We start from the raw sequence: 21,616 nt of genomic DNA on the forward strand, positions 1-21,616 counted from the left end.
CCCAGTCTTGTGACTAAGTCACAAAGGCAACTTTGTATCAGGTTATAAAAAAATACTAGCATTTAACAATGGACAATCTTTACGTAGAAAACAGCATTCTATGTCTAATTAAACAGTATAGTATGTCATGAATATTCATTTCCTCCACAGGTGTCAGGGAAAATGTATGGAGTAAAAAGTACATATTTTGTTTTGGAATGTAGTGAAGTAAAAGTTCAAATCAAATAATTATGTTTTGTTGTTAAACCTCATTTATCCCTAACCTATGATTCCCTAACATATGATTCTGTCACATACTGACACCCACAATTGCAACTGAAATAAGTTCAGGTCTTGATTCTCTGTTATTTTGTAATTTCTTGGTTTATTATGCCTACCTCATTTGTTCAGAACCTAACCGTAAAGTAGGCCTACTTCGTGTTCCTATTGGTGGAGTGGTTCTAGAGCAGACATCACTGTGGTATAGACATACTGTCTATTTCCTGTTATTTGTTAGTTGTGAAGCTCTTGTTGTTTTAGCACGATGTCTGCACTCTGTCTGTGTTGTGCAATCTTCCTCTGTCTCCTTTGCTGCACCCTGGCTGAGAAAGGTGAGTGGTGTTTTTTGTTTTCTTTTGGGAGGTGATGGAAATAGTTTTTGATTTAACATTTAATCTAATCAGTTTTACACTTTGAAATATATTATGTACATTCGACTCTTGATAAGTGCTCTTTCAATAAATGAGAATTCTTTAAGTACAATACAGTTTTCCAGTCTCATTTCAATGACATGATTTTCAAAAGCTTGCTCCTGACAACTACATACTCTGGCACGACAGTCCCAAGCCATTGCCTTTTTCAGGAGTCCACTGTAATCTATAGAGTCCACTGTAATCTATAGAGTCCACTGTAATCTATAGAGTCCACTAATCTATAGAGTCCACTAATCTATAGAGTCCACTGTAATCTATAGAGTCCACTAATCTATAGAGTCCACTGTAATCTATAGAGTCCACTGTAATCTATAGAGTCCACTAATCTATAGAGTCCACTGTAATCTACAGAGTTGCAATATCATAGATGTACAAGACAAGAGGCTGTTTAAGTCATTTATTTTTCAAGTGCAATATTCAAATGAGAGTAGAGTAGTATATGGTTCCTTGTATTCATAATCCAAAAATAGACCCAGACTTGTGTGAAACTAGTTTTGGGAAGTGAAGATCTCCTTAACTGGTTGGTATTGGTTTATCCTTAAACTAAAAACATCTGACACATACAGAACCAGTCAAAAGTTTGGACACACTTACTCATTCCAGGGTTTTTCTTTATTTTTTACTATTTTCTACATTGTAGAATAATAGTGAAGACATCAAAACTATGAAATAACACATACTTTGAAGAATCTCACATATAAAATATATTTTGATTTGTTTAACACTTTTGGTTACTATATGATTTCATATGTTTTATTTCATAGTTTTGATGTCTTCACTATTATTCTACAATGTAGAAAATAGTAAAAATAAAGAAAAACCCTGGAATGAGTAGGTGTCAACTTTTGACTGGTTCTGTATGGTGTGTTTTTCTTCCATTCTCCCATCTGCTCATCAAAGGGAGCAAGGGACTGCTGGTCCGAAAGCAGGAGGGAGACACTATGACCATCCACTGCAGCACCTCTCTGCCAGACCAAGAAAACCTGAGTGTGTACATGCGCTGGACAAAAGAGATTGAAGTCCTCTACTTTTACCAGGCAACAGAAAAATTAACCCTCCATGAGAGGTTCAAACTTAGATTGATGACTAATGGAAGACTCAACAAAATGGACATCACCATCACAAACCTGACCATAGAGGACTCTGGGGCCTACTGGTGTGTGTATAGTGTTTATAAGACACACAAGAATGAGAAGACTGAGGGGGAAGGAGCTGTTTTGCTGGTGGTGAATGGTGAGTGTCTCAGCCAGTCCTGATTCGTTCCCTAACCCTCCATTTGGCACTTACTGCACCCTTCAATGTTCAAGTTTTTTGTGGTCATATGCACAAGTACAGTGAAATGCTTAACTTGTAAGCCTTACCCTACAGTGCAGTATTCAATATCAAACTTGTATATCTAATAATAAAATTGAAAAACACGAGACATAAGATAGGAAGCTACAGTAAATACAGGGTCAGTACCAGTTGTACAATGTGCAGGGATACTGGAGTATTGAGGTAGATATGTACACAGGCAGAGATTAGGAGAAAGTGACGGAGCAGGATAAATAATAATACTAATTGTAAACAGCATGGCGGCAGCAGCATAAGTGGTGGGTGGGTGTGTGTAAGTGTCAGTTTAGATGTGATAGGTGGATATACATGTAAACAGGGCTGGTTGCAGAAATATATAAATACATAGTAAAATATACAGATCTATATGTTGGAAGCTTCTCCCCGGGTAATACCAATCCAGATCCTTCAGATCTGCAAATATTGAAGAGTAATAGGGTCAATGTTCCTTTATTTTTTTCTGGCACTGAGTAAATTTCAGGTATGCCCGGTGCAGATTTGAACATTGTAAAAATGTTGTGCAACCCGAGTGGCGCGGTGGTCTAAGGCACTGCATCTCAAATCCAGGCTGCATCACATCCGGCTGTCACGCCCTGACCGTAGAGAGCCTTTTTATTTCTCTATTTGGTTAGGTCAGGGTGTGATTGGGTGGGTATTCTGGATTATGTATATCTATGTTTTTTATATTTCTATGTTGGCCTGATATGGTTCCCAATCAGAAGCAGCTGTCTTTCGTTGTCTCTGATTGGGGATCATATTTAGGCAGCCTTTTCCCACTGGGTTTTTATGGGATCTTGTTTTTGTATAGCTGCTTTGAAGCCTGCAGAACTTGACGTTCGTTTCTTTTGACGGTGTTCATTTAATAAAGGATTTTTTTTGTTGCCTACCACGCTGCACCTTGGTCTCATCCTTATGACGAATGTAACACCGGCTCTGATTGGGAGTCCCATAGAGCGGCGCAATTGGCCCAGCGTTCTCCGGGTTTGGCCGGGGTAGGCCGTCATTGTAAATAAGAATTTATTCTTAATTGACTTGCCTAGTTAAATAAAGGTAAATTATATATATATATATATACTGGCGCGCGTTCTCTGATCACTGAGGCTGTACCCGCTTTAAGGTACAGTTTTAACAGTGGGCAAGTAGGCTACTGTGGTTATTTGATTATAATGTAGGCCTACCATCAAAAACAATGGAGAAAAATGCATCCCATAACATTTAACATGGAAATAGCTGTTCTATCATTCAGCCTACACTAACAGCAAATGTGTGATGTTCAATGTAGGCCTACATTCTATGAGACTTTAATTAAAAAACATGCAGGGCTTGACGTTAACCTGTTTATTCACTTGTCCTTCAGACAAGGAGGTGACTATGTTGTGTTTGATGCAAGAAACCATTTTACAAAATACAATTCATTATTATTCCTATACCATTACTACAGAGAATCAGACAAATGTTACCCTCTGCCTATTGGCTACTTAGCTTATTCAACACTGTCTCAAAATACAACACTGCCACCAAAGATATTTATTTAACCAAGATGGACCACAGCCTATCATTTCCATTGGGAACAAATGAGTCATAGTGGGCAGAACAGACAAGGAGGTGGGCAGAGCCAAGCACAAGCTAGTGAGATCCTATTGGTGCGTTCTAGCATAAATCTGCATATTTCCGTTAGGGAATGCCTACTCTGAAGTGCGCGTGTGCAGTAACTCAATTCGCCTATGCACTCCTTCTAAACAACGCAATTTTTAAAAAACTTTTGCAAAGAGTAAAGTCTACAAAACTTAGTCCACTCTGTTTATAACATTCTAGTTTTGGGAACGGAAAACTGTATTGAAGTCAAATTTTTCATCGATAAGAGAATGTGCAGCATGTCAGCCAAAATACCCACTGCGGGCCAGTTGGCTTCCTCTCACTACCATATTTGGTAGTGAGTGGAAACGCCAAGCGGATGCTTGAAATATCTGTTTCATTGTTCTATCTGTGCTGCCCCTTTAAGACAAAAAAAGCTCTTTACCTGACTTGCTTTTCAAAGATGGCTAGAAATGCACACATTTTGTGCTCTTGTGGGAAGCAACCACTCCCCCATTGTTGACTAGAAATTATCTATAACTAGGCTAATAACTCACTAGCAAAGAATATGAACAAATGTGCACAGGTGGCTGGCTACATGCAGCTCTCGCTTTGATCTCAAAACAAGTGCATCTACTCAGGACTACTCATGCTGTCCTGTTCAAAGTGAATGGCACAGATCTGTTTATGGCAATGGCTATTTGCATATAGGCCTACTGCAACTCTGATTAGTTATGGCGCACCGGTCTATGTAGAGTACGGGCCTGAGTCGTGCATGTCAATTCGATAGAATCGTACTTCAATGTGCGCTGCCTACAAGAAAATCTCTTGCACAGTTAGTTTTGCATACAAAGTCTTACAAAGTGCATTTTGTTTCGATGTGTTGAAAGTGGCTAAAAATGCGTTGATTCGAGCACAATTACCACAGCAGAGCGAAGCGTTGTTCGTGTTAATTTAAGGGGAAAACTCTAGAAAGTTGATTGAAGTTCAATCTTGTGCTTCTCTGTGCGTGCTGATGTTTAATCTGTGTGGAAGTCCGAGGGGAGCTCAGAGGGAACATTGGTTAGGGTCAAGAGGAGGATTAGGGAACGATTCAGGACCATTGTCTTAATGTGAGCTCTGAGTTGCACAGTCTCATAGGAACTAATCCTAACTTGAGCTACCAGGCTGTAACTTCTAAACACGTTTAGATTGGTCAGTTTGTTGAGTTGTATTGGATTCTTCAACATCTCTTTTATAACGAATTGCACCTGGGGATATTTTTTATGATATGTACTGAATTGAAAAATGTGTGCTACCCTGCTGTACCACAGAGGAGTGTGACCAGAATGATTCGTCCTCCGGGCTAGGAATGTCCTGGTATCTGGTCCTGGTCTCAGCTGTCACTGCTGGCTTTGTGCTTCTCCTGAGTCTGCTCATCCTCTTCATCTGGGTCATCCCCAGGGTAAGTACTACAGCAACGTGTGTGTGTGTGTGTGTGTGCCCACATGAAAAAAATACTGCAGTTTATTATAGAATACTACAGTACATTCTATAGAATTCTGTAGTATACTACACACTGTAGTATTCCTCAATCATGTGTAGTACTTACTATATGTTGTAGTATACTGTAAAATACTATAGTAAATACTACAGTATTATCACAAAAAAAAACACTAGTAAATACTACAGAATTGTCTGCAAAAACACTACAGTCCGCAAACAGACTTAACTATAGTAAATACTACAGTATTTAATTTGCATATACCCTGCCCATTCCCCTCCCCCAGATCCCAGTTTGTGCCAGGTTATAGAAAAGACCAGAAGCTCTGAACTATCTGTTTGAGTGCCTCCTTGTAATATGTTGGCAACATTTTTATCCTCGTTCTTATTCGTCGGGCTTTTCTTTTTTGTACTCTTATTTACTTTCCTACTGTCGAGAGGTGAACCTGTAATTAAGCATTTATTTGCACTGTGTACTCCACGTATGTCATGTGTACAGGTATAATGAACTCTGAGACGCTTTATGAATATGGGCCCAGAAACTTTTCCCTAATGACCTGGAAAAAGTCCTGACCCTAACTATGGGAATACAGGGGTTGATGAACGATGACAGCTCATATTATCCATTGAGGACAAGGAAACTCATTGAAGAGAGAACGAGATACATGCACCCTTTTATACACTTGTATCTCTTTGATCTGTTCACTGTCAGATGTAGTCTATATTGTCTGTGACAGGAGACGAGCGCTATGGGCTGTGTTGTCTTCATCATCTTCCTTTTCATCGTCCTCATTATTCCAGTGTCCCAGCTCTGTGTGGTTAAGAGCGTTGGGACAGTAACCGAAAGGTTGTTGGTTTGACTCCGAGCCAACTAGGTGAAAAATCTGTTGGTGCCCTAATAACCCTAATTGGATAAAAGCTCCTGCTAAATGAGTAAAATGTTCTGATTCTGTACTGTCCACTCGTCTAGTGCTTGAAACTATTTTTATTTAGGAAAAAGTAGGCCTAATCTCAATGCTGTGTGTGCGTGCGTGCCCACCCTTAATGGATCTTGTGTCTCTTTAGACCAGTGAAGTCATGGAAGTAGGCCAGGCTCTACAGGCTTTGTTGAGCAGAAGCCACTTCCCTCCCTATCCTGTTGTTTCTTCATTTATCTGATAAAAATGTCGGCCAACGTGGATATGGAGTGGCAATATAGTAACGCCCTTCCTTATCTTCTCATCCCTTCCTTTCTGCAGTGTCTTCATTCACATAGTAGAGAAGTGACAGTAGTCCGGTTCGATGGACAGCTAATAAATGAGACAGACACACCTGCACAGGTAAGCCTGGAGTCTTATGTGAGGAATTGATTTGTTATGTGAATTCACTCTATTTTGCTTGAACAACACTATTCCAGCAATTATACATTTAAGTGATAATGCCAGAGGAGCCGATGTTCGGAGGATATAATGGCACGGGTGTTGTTAGGCCCGAGAAGAACTCGAGGGTCGGCAAACCGTGCCAATATCTCCTCCAAACATTGGCTTCGAGGGCATTATCACTTTTATACGGGTTACCAACATATTCAAATAATGATTGACATATTTGCATTAAACATTGTAATGATTTTATTCATACTATTTCATCTTTCCACAAAATATAGTCCCGACACATCTAGGGTTGCTACCCAAGCTGACTGGTTCGTTCTATTGGTTTGGTTGCCAGGGATGCGACCCAGTTGTTCTGCATCTATGGACGCGGCCCAGTCGTTCGTTCTAAATGTTCCATTGCCATGCTGGCTGGCAACGTCCTTATCCCTTGATTGCTAGCTAGCCATCTACGGCTAATTTACAGTCCCGTCAAACAGTGCAGACAGAATAACAGTAGCTGCGTTTGCATTTGTTTAAGCTGTATGGGGGGTTTAACGTGCCATAATTAAGCCCCGTGAAGCTACTGATACCTCTTACGAGGTCAGCTAACGTCTTACTAGCACCATGAAATACCGCCATGAATAAACTACCGCCATGAATAAACATGGACTGTTAATGGAGGCAAGTTTTTTTCGAACGCGGCAAACTTCCGTCGAGTTCATGTCACGCTCTCAAATGCCGTGCCCGTCTCTCACGACTTCTGCCGAAGTCGATGCCCCTCCTTGTTCGGGTGGTGCTCGGCGGTCAACGTCACCGGTCTTCTAGCCATTGTTAGGGTTGAACTGGCTATTTGTTTGCATAACCTATATAATATACCGGGGAAGCTATGCTACAATATTAAGTATATAAACTACGGATAAATCAACTGCTGAAGACAAGAACTACACCCGGCAACAGGAAGTGCCTCACTAGGCTGGGACCTGCCTGCACGCCGATGTTAGGATGAGCAAGTTTAAACCACGCTCATCCTCGCCCTGACAGGCCAGCATTGAGCGGGAACTGTCTTGAGTATATAAGGAAGAACAATAGGATGTGACGCTCTCTTCTCTGTCTGCCCTGCGTGGTGTCACAGCGAGACCGTATAGACCGCCGGACTTCGGGCTTGAAGGTCGAGGGTTCGAAACCTGCTCCCTGCTGTTTCATTACAATACGAACAACTTATTTACCATACACGTGTTTGCAATAATTAAAGAACAAAGAAAACTTGTTACTCTTTGCCAAATAATTTGTTCTAATACCAGATTTGAATTGACACGACCCCACACCATCATTGATCCATTTTCCATTGGTTTTAGCTTCTCTTCCTACACACCTGGTTCCAATCCCATTCATTACATGTTGTGTATTTAACCCTCTGTTTCCCCCCCATGTCCTTGTCAGATTGTTTGTTATGTGCTCGTGTTTTGTATTGGTGCGCGACGGGTTATTTTACCCATGTTTATTTATTTATGTACATAGTTTTTTTTTTTTTTTGTTTTATATTAATTAAACTACTCCATTTACCCCAAGTTGGTTTCTCCTGCGCCTGACCTCTCTGCCACCTACACACACGAATATGACACTATGAATGGTCACTGCTATCCGGATTCCTTAGGATGTCCCTACCCTGAACCCTAAACTATAACCCTTAACTAACACTAAACTTAACAATTTGGGAAAGCCTATGAACTCCTCTATTTGACTGAAAGCCATGAACACAATTCTTATTGGTTGTCTGTTGTAGGCTACAGGGCACTGGTAACAGTCTGTGATTGGTTAACAACATTTAGATCTGTATATAGCAAGATAACATGCCATGAGGTGTTGAGGGAAAGACAGATTACCTATAGATTGGACATAATTTTTTCTAGGCCATTAGCGATAACAGGAAATACACAAGCCTTAGGCTACACTCGGAGGCTACTTCGGAATGTCGGCTTGCACAGGAAAAACTGTACGTTTGTAACATTTATGCTTGAGATTTAATATTAATATAACCTATGCACCTTATGACTTTGATTAACATGCAGGCGTCACGCAGATGTTAGTTACACAGAACCCAAACCGGCTGTGCGCGTACGCCATCGTGCATACATTTATTTTGTCCCCCCACACCAAACATGTTCACGACACACAGGTTAAAATATCAAAACAAACTCTGAACCAATTATTTATTTGGGCAAAGGTCGAAAAGTATTAAACATATGGCAATTTAGCTAGCGAGCTTGCACTTGCTAGCTAATTTGTCCTATTTAGCTAGCTTGCTGTTGCTAGCTATTTTGTCCTAGGATATAAAAACATTGAGTTGTTATTTTAGCTGAAATGCACAAGGTCCTCTACTCTGAAAATTATTCCACACAAAACGGTCAACCGAATCATTTCTAGTCATCTCTCCTTCCAGGCCTTTTCTTCTCTGGACTTTATATTGCGATTGGCAACTTTCATAAATTAGGTGCATTACCGCCACCGACCTCGTTCGTCTTTCAGTCACCCACGTGGGTATAACCAATGAAGAGATGGCACATGGGTACCTGCTTCTATTAACCAATGAGGAGATGGGAGAGGCAGGACTTGCAGCGCAATCTGCGTCACAAATAGAACAGACTTCTATTTTAGAGCTTGGCAACGCAGGCGCTCGTTGACGCGTGCTAGCAGTGTGGGTGCAATAATGGAATAATATAGATTTCAAAATGTATTTTCCAACACTCTGCAACGCGAGCGGTGTAGTCAGGGTGTAAGGCGTTGGTATGACTATGCTAGTTACACACAGGCGTTTCGCAGGTGTTAGTAAGCTCTTTCCTAGTGACATTTATTTGGATACATCCATAACAATGAGCTAATGAGGCGAAATTTCGCCTGGCATAGAAAATGTGCTCTCTCGTTAGGACACTGTTGTTTAGAGGAGCTAGCCAACAACACAGTTAACACCAACTTCAAACTGAAGCTGGAAAGACTGCAAACTAGCTGCACTTCGTTTCATTTAACCTTTTTTCCCCCCCCATTTACATTTCTTTGTATATATCCCAAAAAAATTATGCCAGCTTATTCATGATTTCGACTGGCTGAGAAACACTGCCTGCCTTGCTCTCTCGTTTGACTCTCGACCCCTACACGTTCATTAACATGGAACAGCTGGAGAGACAGACAGCAAGGTTTATACAAATCTCTGCTGTTGAAAACAAAATGTTAGTCTAAAAGAAATGTGAGATAATGTCTAGATGCTTTTTATAGTGGAGATCAAGTTTATGGCTGGGCTGATGAGACAGTGGATTGCGCAGTCAGATGGAACAGAGTAAATAGGCATTTTAACGTAATAGATTTAGCTGGTGGTAACTTGTGGAATAGACACCGGCTGGAATGCGCTTTTAACCAATCAACATTCAGGATTAGACCCACCCCCGATATATGCATTCCTCTCTGTTTTGAGAATACCAATGAATATTTGTGCATGCCAAAAGAATGTTAAATGCAAAATGTCTAACGAAAGCTTTCCATTCACAGATAATTTATGTACATTTGTCATAAATGCCATGTCATCTAATGAAATCGGGTTTTATATCAAATTGACTTAATTTCCTTCCTTTTTCCTGGCAGTTGGAAATGGAGGATGAAGATACGATCGACGTTTTCCAGCAACAGACAGGAGGCCTCTACTAGCATGTCAAGTACTCCCCCACATCTTCCTCCACCCCCCAGACGGCTGCTTTGCAGCTTGTCCCATTTTCCACCACAGAACCAATACCATGCGGAAGAAGTCCTGCTCACAGTTATACATAACTGTTGATGTATAGTGTTTTCATTCTTGCCTTTGTTTCCTTCCTGTTTTGTACATAAACAACCTCCGCTAAAACAACTCAGATTTGAGTAACATTCATACAGGTGTGCTGCGAATGAACGCTGCAAGATCCAGCTCTTAAAAAGTAAATTGTTTTGGTGACTGGTTGGTTCACTTATTCAGAGATCAAGAAAAGCTATTTTCCACCCAGTTCACTGTTTGAGAATAAGACTGGTTTGTTATTCAACTTAATTTTCTGTTGTCTGTTTCAGAAAATTGGTTTTACATCTTTCTGTATAGTAGTGGTTGTGTAGAATGAAACATCTTGAACATAGTTTGACTAGGCCATGCTTGTAATAAGGACACCCTGAAGAGATGTCTCAAATGACTAGTTCAAATAAAGTTACTCTTTTTAACCAAACTCAATTTATTTTGTCTCTGTTTAGTGTGTGACTGGGTCATTAAAACTGATGCAAATATTTGTAATCATTCATTTTAAGAGTGTGTCCTTGTGCGTACAACAGCTCATGCTCACCAATCCTCTTTTTCAGTATGAAAACATAATTATGGAGATTTTATCAGTGAAAAACCACGGTTTGAACCGTAAAGCTTGATGATCTCCACTGACTGTTTAAAATACCACGTAGCAATGTTGGCACTGTCAGTGTAAAGATTTAAGTTGTGTGTGTGCTGCCGAGTTACATAATGAAATACGAAAGTAGGTCAGTTGTCAGGCAGTGGATTTTTCCTGAATTACCACCCCGATACAGAACCGATCAGTCAATATAATCAACAACTACCATTTAAAAAAAATAATAATAATCACACAATATGAAGACAGTGTGGCAGCGCCTGATCCACTAATTGATCAGATTGTTCAAATCAACGTTTCATATCATAATTTCCGAATAGGCATAAAGCCTCAACCACAGCTGGTATTACACCCTGTAAATGTTGGTGATAATTACATTTTTTATTGTGCTTTAATTATAACTAGAAGATACTCGTCCTTTCTGTTCATCAAGGGTAGGTAATCAGATTTTTTAAACTGATTTACAAAGCTAATGTAATTGATTTTATATCGGTGTGTCCCCTGCGGGACGGTTGAGCTAACATGCGCTAATGTGATTAGCATGACCTTGTAACAAGAACATTTCCCAGGACATAGACATATCTTATATGGGCAGAAAGTTTATATTCTTGTTAATCTAACTGCACTGTCCAATTTACAGTTGCAATTACAGTGAAAGAATACCATGCTATTGTTTGAAGAGGGTGCACAGTTATGTACTTGAATGTTTCAATTGACCAATTAGGCGCATTTGGGCGGACTTGATACAACATTTAACAGTAATGCAATGGTTAATTGGATCAGTCTATAACTTTGCACATACACTGCTGCCATTTAGTGGACAAAATCTAAATTGCCCCTAGACTCAAGTGATATAATGGCCTTTCTCTTGCATTTCAAAGACGATGAAAAAAAAATTGAAAACGCATTTTTTTCTTATCTTTTACCAGATCTAAATGTGTTATTCTCCTTCATTAATTTTCCACAAACTTCAAAGTGTTTCCTTTCAAATGGTATCAAGAATATGCATATCCTTGCTTCAGGCAGTTAGATTTGGGTATGACCTTTTAATGCAATAATTTCTAAAAAGGGTCCGATCGTTAAGGATTGGGTCTAATTTCTGGGTCTAGTTTCTCCTGTCTCTGTGTCTTAAATCTTAAGACTTTTCCCGACGTGTGCACTAGCACACTTTCTCGCATGGATTTAAACTATCTAGCCAATGCTTACACCATTCATATAACCAGGAAACAATATTCTAAGTGGGTACTTAGACTAAATTTAATATATGCCTACGTGCATATGAGGTGGTACTTTGGGGGAATTTGGGATTTTTTTGTTGACATCCACATGTCTGGTTCATCCTTGGGAGCAATTTCCAAAAGCCTGAAGGTACCACGTTCATCTGTACAAACAATAGTATGCAAGTATAAACACCATGGGACCACGCAGCCATCATACCGCTCAGGAAGGAGACGCGTTCTGTCTGATAGAGATGAACGTACTTTGGTGCAAAAAGTGCAAATCAATCCCAGAACAACAGCAAAGGACCTTATCAAGATGCTGGAGCAAACAGGTACAAAAGTATCTATATCCACAGTAAAACGAGTCCTATATTGACATAACCTGAAAGGCCGCTCAGCAAGGAAGAAGCCACTGATCCAAAACCGCCGTTAAATAGACAGACTACGGTTTGCAACTGCACATGTGGACAAAGATAGTTATTTTTGGCGAAATGTCCTCTGGTCTGATGAAACAAAAATAGAACTGTTTGGCCATAATGACCATCGTTATGTTAGGAGGAAAAAGGGGGAGGCTTGCAAGCCAAAGAACACCATCTCAACCGTGAAGCACGGGGGTGGCAGCATCATGTTGTGGGGGTGCTTTGCTGCAGGAGGGACTGGTGCACTTCACAAAATAGATGGTATCATGAGGAAAGAAAATTAAGTGGATATATTGAAGCAACATCTCAAGACATCAGTCAGGAAGTTAAAGCTTGGTCGCAAATGGGTCTTCCAAATGGACAATGACCCCAAGCATACTTCCAAAATTGTGGCAAAATGGCTTAAGGACAACAAAGTTAAGGTATTGGAGTGGCCATCACAAAGCCCTGACCTCAATCCTATAGAACATTTGTGGGCAGAACTGAAAAAGCGTGTGCGAGCAAGGAGGCCTACAAACCTGACTCAGTTACACCGGCTCTGTCAGGAGGAATGGGCCAAAATTCACCCAACTTATTGTGGGAAGCTTGTGGAAGGCTACCCGAAACGTTTGACCCAAGTTAAACAATTGAAAGGCAATGCTACCAAATACTAATTGAATGCATGTAAACTTCTGACCCACTGGGAATGTGATGAAAAAAATAAAAGCTGAAATAAACCATTCTCTAAACTATTATTCTGACATTTCACATTCTTTAAACAAAGTGGTGATCCTAACTGACCCAAGACAGGTAATTTCTACTAGGATTAAATGTCAGGAATTGTGAAAAACTGAGTTTAAATGTATTTGGCTAAGGTGATTGTAAACTTCTGACTTCAACTGTATATTTATTTCACCTTTATTTAACCAGGTAGGCAAGTTGAGAACAAGTTACACATGGAGTAAAACAAACATAGTCAATAATACAGTAGATAAATAAGTCTATATACACAATGTGAACAAATGAGGTGAGATAAGGGAGGTAAAGGCAATAAATAGGCCATGGTGGCGAAGTAAATACAATATAGCAAGTAAAAAAACACTTGAATGGTAGATTTGCAGTGGAAGAAGGTGCAAAGTACTAATACTGGGGTGCAAAGGAGCAAAATAAACAAATAAATACAGTAGGGGAAGAGGTAGTTGTTTGGGCTAATTATAGATGGGCTATGTACAGGTGCAGTAATCTGTGAGCTGCTCTGACAGATGGTGCTTAAAGCTAGAGAGGGAGATAAGTGTTTCCAGTTTCAGAGATTTTTGTAGTTCGTTCCAGTCATTGGCAGCAGAGAACTGGAAGGAGAGGCGGCCAAAGGAGGAATTGGCTTTGGGGGTGACCAGAGATATACCTGCTGGAGCGCGTGCTACAGGTGGGTGCTGCTATGGTGACCAGCGAGCTAAGGGGGAACTTTACCTAGCAGGGTCTTGTAGATGACCTGGAGCCAGTGGGTTTGGCGACGACTATGAAGCGAGGGCCAGCCAACGAGAGCGTACAGGTCGCAGTGGTGGGTAGTATATGGGGCTTTGGTGACAAAACAGATGGCACTGTGATAGTCTGCATCCAATTTATTGAGTCGGGTATTGGAGGCTATTTTGTAAATGACATCGCCGAAGTCGAAGATCGGTAGGATGGTATGTTATGCATGAGTGAAGGATGCTTTGTTGCGAAATAGGAAGCCAATTCTAGATTTAACTTTGGATTGGAGATGTTTGATGCGAGTCTGGAAGGAGAGTTTACAGTCTAGCCAGACACCTAGGTATTTGTAGTTATCCACATATTCTAAGTCAGAACCGTCCAGAGTAGTGATACTGGATGGGCGGGCAGGTGCAGGCAGCAATCGGTTAAAGAGCATGCATTTAGTTTTACTTGTATTTAAGAGCAGTTGGAGGCTACGGAAGGAGAGTTGTATGGCATTGAAACTCGTCTGGAGGATTGTTAACACAGTGTCCAAAGAAGGGCCAGAAGTATACAGATAGGACTATCTGTGTAAGGACACACACATATGCACATATTTAGTGGACATACAGTAGCAGTGTGGATGAAGAATTGCAACATTTACCTAGAGCTAACACTGCAGATAGCAATACTGGGTGATTTAAAAAGTCATAATCAACCAATCAATAATATAATAATTATTTTAGCAAAAATGTTTATTTATAAAATTTACAATCTGTAGAAACTGAGAATACTGTCATGACGTGGCCCTTTCAGGGTATAGATCGTGGCCTCACCCACCCAGGTTCTGTTATCTCAGGTCATAAATTCCTGGTGGAGACACTCTCCCAATGGCCATGCAGAAAGAGACACAGAACAAAGGATTTCACATGGCGAACTCCTAAATCCCCAAAATGGGGATTTGATACAGAATGTCCACTTGTGGGAGTGATCCGTGGACACTTAAGGGACGGGTATGACGAGTGTGTTTCATTTGGTGACCTCAGAGAGGACATGAAACACAACTATATCTCTGAATATGTACATTTCTCAATTATGGGGTTTGAATCTAAAATGAATGAGTAAAGATTAAACTATTTGTGAAATGATGCAAGGTGATGTTAAACCTTTATTGAACGACAGTTGTATTCCCTTTAAAGTTTACCTAAGTAATTGGCCACGCCCCCGTGAGCACAGACATGATCTGGCGTCATAGAACCCCCTTTTCTATTGTTACGAATAAAACCCTCTCCTGAGGAAATCCTCTTCAGACCATGCGTTCCTCAGTCAGCTGAGGGGGAAAAGGTTTGAGTTTAGACTAAGCAAACCCACAGCGTGAGTTGTGATTGCGAATAGTTATTGAATTCCTAACCATACCACGTGGAGCATTGGCTACACGGCCGGAAATGGTTAAACTCTGAGACTATCAATCCCTACAGAATAAGAGCAAATCGTAGATACTAATTACTAGTCTGCAGCTAGAAATTATGTAAACCTGGGATTGTGAATGCCGACAAACGCCGAAACATCTATTCTATGAGAACATTTCTGAATGTTACTCTGAAGTATCCATTCTAAAAATGAAGACTTTGATCTTCAGGGAAGCAGAGACAGAGACGATGAACTGACTCTCCAACAGAAGGACTGACGACTCCACCAGAGATCACGACGACACACTGGGCGTAAATATATATTGATTGCAATTATTCCTGAGTGAGTGAGTGTTCATGTGCAAAGGATTAGCATTTCAATTAATATAATTATCAACTGTGTAGTGACTCCTTTTGTCTTTCCGCCCTTTTCAGTCCACACCCACTTCCCTTTGTCCACCAAGCCGTCATATCGGCTTAGCCCACTAGGGAGCCTCCCCTATCATTTCCTTGTAAACATATCTACTGTTTGTGTGTTTATGCATTTCTGTTATTATTTAGTTAGTAAATAAATGATTAAGCCAATTGCTGTATGGATGATTCATAGTAAAGGCTGGGTTCGTGCAGATAACCAACAATTTACGACATTTGGAATGAGACGTGAGGTACAGAATAATTCATTAATTAGAAGACTAATTGATCAGATATTAAAATATCTGAAGTTATTTGGAAAATTATAACTTTGTAGATTTTCCTTGGTGCCCCGACTTCCTAGTTAAACACACTAACATGATTAGTGTAATCACAAAATAATAATTAGAGAATTGATTTGATAAAATAACAGTCTTCATTTTAATGATGCCAAAGACATGACAATAGAAAGGTTCAGTACTTTTGTGAAGCATCACAGCCCAGTTGAAAAATATATGGCAAATCGAAATCCAATATGGATGGTGTTAAGAGATAGATGGGAGGGGTTGAGTGGAGCTGAAGGGTGGGACTAATAACAAGATTACAAATGTAAAACATACAGGGTCTGTAAAATGTATATAGGTTTAGAACTTTTGTGAAATAGCACAGTTACAAATATATGGCAAATAGAAATCAAACTGGATGGACCAGAATTAGAGGAAGGCCAGGACTAAAAACAAAATATAGCTGTTGTAAAATAGATTGTGTCTGTAAAATGTGGTATAGTATGTATAAGCTGGGAGTAGAAGCCAAAGTGTTATTGTTTAGTAGTTTACTCCAATTGGGGGAGGGGTGGTAGGGTTTAATAAAGGATGGTATATTCATAAGACTGTTGATGAAAACTGAACTGACTCTTTGCTGCTATGGCAACTACTGTACTTAATGTACTGTAGTTATATACTTATTTCATTGTATTGTGCCCATTACGCTGTATTCCTGCGCAAATGACAACTTTGATTTCATTTGATACAGTTTACCATAACCCTGTTCACTCTGTTGTTATGATGAAAATATGGAGTCATTTCAAAAGTTCTTAAGAGACATGCATCTCACCAACATTGGACGTAATGTTTAGCAATGCAATCTAAGAAACGGAATGTCCTCATTTCAGGAAGAGCTCATGACGTCTGGCTGCACTTTTGCAGCATTGAGCTGGAACCCTGATCCTCCACAGACTCTGGCCTGCCAAACAGCAATATCAGAGGACCTCCTGCGCCAGTTTGCAGCTGGAGTGTCTTTGAGGGGGATTACTTTGGCTTTCCATAAATCCAATGCATGCGGGAAGTAGTTATTGTATTTTACATTGGTAATCAAACCATACATGTAAGTGTTTTTTACAATGAAGAGTTTTTTTTTCTGGGTCCAGACAGTTAAGCTCTACTGGAAGCTCACAAATTAGTCATTTGAGGAGTTCAAACATTGGCACTTTGAACGAGAGACTGTCAGGAAGTAGGCGCCACTGACCTCGGACAGAACAAAGTGTCCTTCCTCTCTATCCACAGGTATGTCAATGATAGCAATTAAGGAACAACTATAAAGTCTCAGTAAGCTAGGATTCTTATTTGAATTCTGTGTTGTTCATCATTAATAAGGGGAAACATATCCAACCTCCGTTGTCTTTCATATATATATATATATATATATATATATATATATATATATATATATTCATTCTATCATTGCCTTTCCAAACAGTAGTAATGTTATGCGGCAATACCATTGCGAGCCTCTCAAAAACCCAACCCCTCGTCCAAGTCGTGGGAGGTGGAAACGGGAAAAGTACGGGATTGCCAGACAGGGCAAAGTTTTGTGGGTGCCTTTGCTACCCAGGGCGCTACGGTTGCCATGATGGCCTGTCAGGATCCACAACACACTGGATAATGGAGCTCACTTATGCTTCCCAAAGAGCAAAAGGGTTTAAGTAATACCCTTGCAAATGTCCATTCCCTGTATCCCTAATAATTTTGCATAATGACTTATTTGCATCATTGTTTTGAAGGAAAACAGTCAAATTATTGCAAGCTGATGCTCTATTTGGGCTTCCCAGAAAAGATTGTCTGGGACCAACATTGAGGGTCCCAAACATGCTGGGTGGTTCTTTTGTGCCCAAAACAAAGTTTACTGCTTTGTCGGAGGAGCATCCAAGAAACAAACTGAGGTATACTGGATTTAAGAATGGGATTTCTCACAATCAGTTAGTTTCACTAGCCCTCTTCTGTGTGTTTGTGTGTATAACCAACAGCTGGGCTAACGTTGAAGAAGTTAAGTCCTTGGTGATGCGACTCCAGCATTGAACTATTCTGTCCATATATATATATATATATATGTCCATATATATATCCATATATATATATATATATGTCCATATATATATATATATATATATGAGTTTTTTTTTATTGAACAGATTAGATGAAACGAACTACTTTGTGAATGTGCTTTTTTTGTAAAATAAGAATTTGTTCTTTACTGACTTGCCTACTTAAAAAAAGGTTAAATAAAACATTTAAAATATTTCAGATTCTTAAAAGTAGCCACCCTTTGCCTTGATGACAGCTTTGCACACTTGGCATTCTCTCAACCAGCTTCACCTTGAATGCTTTTTCAACAGTCTTGAAGGAGTTCCCAAATATGCTAATCACTTGTTGACTGCTTTTCCTTCACTCTGTGGTCCAACTCATCCTAAACCATCTCAATTAGGTTGAGGTCAGGTTATTGTGGAGGCCAGATCATCTAATGCAGCACTCCATCACTCTTCTTCTTGGTCAAATAGCCCTTACACAGCCTGGAAGTGGTTGGGTGATAGTCCTGTTGAAAACAAATGAGTCCCACTAAGCGCAAACCAGATTGGGTGGCATATCGCTGCAGAATGCTGTGGTAGCCATGCTGGTTAAGTGTGCCTTGAATTCTAAATAAATAACTGACAGTGTCACCAGCAAAGCACACCCACACCATCACACCTCCTCCTCCATGCTTCACGGTGGGAACCACGCATGCAGAGATCATCCGTTCACCTACTCTGAGTCACAAAGACACGGTGGTTGGAACCAAAAATATCAAATTTGGACTCATCAGACCCAAAGAACATATTTCCACCTGTAATGTCCATTGCTTGTGTTTCTTGGCCCAAGCAAGTCTTATTATTGGTGTCCTTTAGTAGTGGTTTCTTTGCAGAAATTCGACCATAAAGGCCAGATTCACGCAGTCTCCTCTCAACAGTTGATGTTGAGATGTGTGTTACTTGAACTCTGTGAAGCATTTATTTGGGCTGCAATTTCTGAGGCTGGTAACTCTAATGATCTTGTCCTTTGCAGCAGAGGTAACTCTGGGTCTTCCTTTCCTGTGGCGGTCCTCATGGGAACCAGTTTCTTCATAGCGCTTGATGGTTTTGCGACTGCACTTGAAGAAACTTTCAAAGTTCTTGACATTTTCCAGATTGACTGACCTTAATGTCTTATAGCAATGATGGACTGTCGTTTCCCTTTGCTTATTTGAGCTGTTCTTTCCATAATATGGACTTTGTCTTTTACCAAATAGGGCCATCTTCTGTATACAACCTCTACCCTGTCAGAACAAAACTGATTGGCTCAGAAAATTCACAACATTTTAACAAGGCACACCTGTTAATTGAAGTGCATTCCAGGTGACTACCTCATGAAGCTGGTTGAGAGAATGCCAAGAGTGTGCAAAGCTGTCAAGGCAAAGGGTGGCTACTTTGAAGAATCTGAAATATATTTTGATTTGTTTAACACTTTTTTTGTTACAATTTCATTCCATATGTGTTATTTCATACTGTAGTTTGTGTCTTCACTATTATTCTATAATGTAGAAGAAAAAAAAAAACTTGAATGAGTCCAAACGTTTGACTGGTACTGCTTAGGTATAATTTCACAAGACCTGAATTCATTAGATTATTGCTGACTGTCTTAAATGCAGTTTATTCAACCTTCAAATTGGACAAAAAAGCTTATTTAGAGAAAACATTATTTTTTTTTATCGTGAATCACCCATAAATTTGAAAAAAATGTATATGAGTTTTAGGCCATATTGAATAGCCCTACTACTAGCTACTAACATTGGTTCAAAACTAGTGTACGCACACATCCAACAAACGTCCACTGGGGCAGGGTACAAAAATGTGGCATGGCAAAAGAAGAATAACCGCACACTATCGAGCACACATTGTGAGTGCTCAAACAATGGGGCCCAAAATGGGCATCAAGCTGACAAAGACCCTTCGGGATGAAACTATTTGGGAATTCATTCAATCAGTGTCCAGACTCCAGTCATTGACATTGGATAATGTGCATAGTGTACCATTTTTCCACCTGAACTACATAGACTGACTTGTAGCATAGCAGGGCCTTGATGGGGGAGCCACCTCTGTCTGTCAGGCTGGATCTGGCTGACCCTCCCTGGCTCTAGTAGTGTACACCTACACATGTAGAAGAAGGGTGTGGTGGGAACTGATCTCACATGGCACAGGTTCACAATCGCCCCACCCCTTTACGTATTAATCCATTTACTGGTGTAGTGGCGTATCCGTGCCCACGCATGAAGAGTGGAGAATGTAGTGTGCATGTGTGTGTTCACTGTAACCTCTGACCTCCGGAGCAGACAGCTGCATGCAGTGTTCACACTCTGCCTTCCTGCTATTTCACATTGTCTCAGGCTAGGTTCAAGATCAGTTCAGACAAATGAACAGTGTCATGGTATGCACATTGAAATGGATACACCTGGATTATTTGGTTAGGTTGGCTTCGGTTCCGTCTCGTCTGGAAGTCGAGTACTTGGTCTAGGCTAGCCTATATTTAAAATTGCATTAGTCGATATATTTCCATGAATACACCTGGATTAGGTCTGGAAATTCTTGATTGCATGTACTGTTTTCTCTGTTAGTAGGCTTTAGGATGTTGTTTACTTAGGCTGCTGTTTACCTAATGACATCATAATCTGGAAATGTAGCCAAAGAGATTTGTCTCTTGGCTTCGTGAATGTAGAAGATGGCCAACAATGTATCGTTGTTTGGCCTTAACCTTTAGCTTTTTTTTTTTTTTTACTGAACAAGGTGATGGGTTATGATTTCTTAACTTTTGAAATCACAAAATATACTTATTAATTTCACTGAGGGAGAGAAGGTAATGTATAACGTTTACATTACATTATGTTATTGTTAGCCATCAGGGATCCTATGGACGGAGAAGAGACACAGTCTGGTACAAGTCACCATGACAGCCATGAGTTGGGGCAGAGTGAGGCATTTGGACAGAGGTCAGGTTAGATGAAGTGAGGAAGAATATATATCACTAAGCTTCTGGATAGCAACGGTGTATTGGCTGTTCAGATGTGTAAGGAGGGGCTCAACATATGAGAAAGGGTTAAATATCAGTGCATGTGCGAATATGTTCTTTGTCTTATGCAGCTGTATGACCCAGTGGGTGAATAAACTTGGTTTGAGCTTGATTAAGGGTCCGTGAGTTTTTTTACTCTGTTTATTTTGAAACTAACAAAGGTCAGTCACGGGAGGTTAGAAGACATGACCATGCATGAATATATACTTAAAGGAGTAGTTCACTATTTTACAACTTTTTTGGATGCTTCCTCACCCTGAAAGTAGTCTGGTCCAAGACAAAAACATTAATCTGTGGTTCAGTTCTCTTTAAACAGCCACTACAAACTTCAGTTCACCTTAGCCACGACAAAATGTCCAAATCACCTGAAATCAATTCAAATCAACTCCATATTTTGTCTGTTACATTAAGGTGATTTGGCCATAAAAAGAAATTATTAATACAATTTAAAAAACATGCTCACATGCCCCCATCACTTCCAT

The 21,616-nt window shown here is 40.1% G+C and overlaps 1 protein-coding gene across 1 annotated transcript; it reads left to right on the top strand.

Annotated features, from left to right (window-relative positions):
• The first annotated feature begins 472 nt into the window (after positions 1-472).
• Positions 473-10,670, top strand: LOC115205962 (uncharacterized). Its single transcript, XM_029772419.1, has 5 exons — positions 473-590; positions 1,593-1,925; positions 4,913-5,043; positions 6,320-6,400; positions 10,064-10,670. The coding sequence occupies exons 1-5, from the start codon at positions 524-526 to the stop codon at positions 10,124-10,126; spliced, it is 675 nt and encodes a 224-aa protein (XP_029628279.1). The 5' UTR covers positions 473-523; the 3' UTR covers positions 10,127-10,670.
• The last annotated feature ends 10,946 nt before the right edge of the window (positions 10,671-21,616 follow it).

Source organism: Salmo trutta, chromosome 1 (assembly GCF_901001165.1).
Source record: "Salmo trutta chromosome 1, fSalTru1.1, whole genome shotgun sequence".
NCBI classification, from domain to species: domain Eukaryota; kingdom Metazoa; phylum Chordata; class Actinopteri; order Salmoniformes; family Salmonidae; genus Salmo; species Salmo trutta.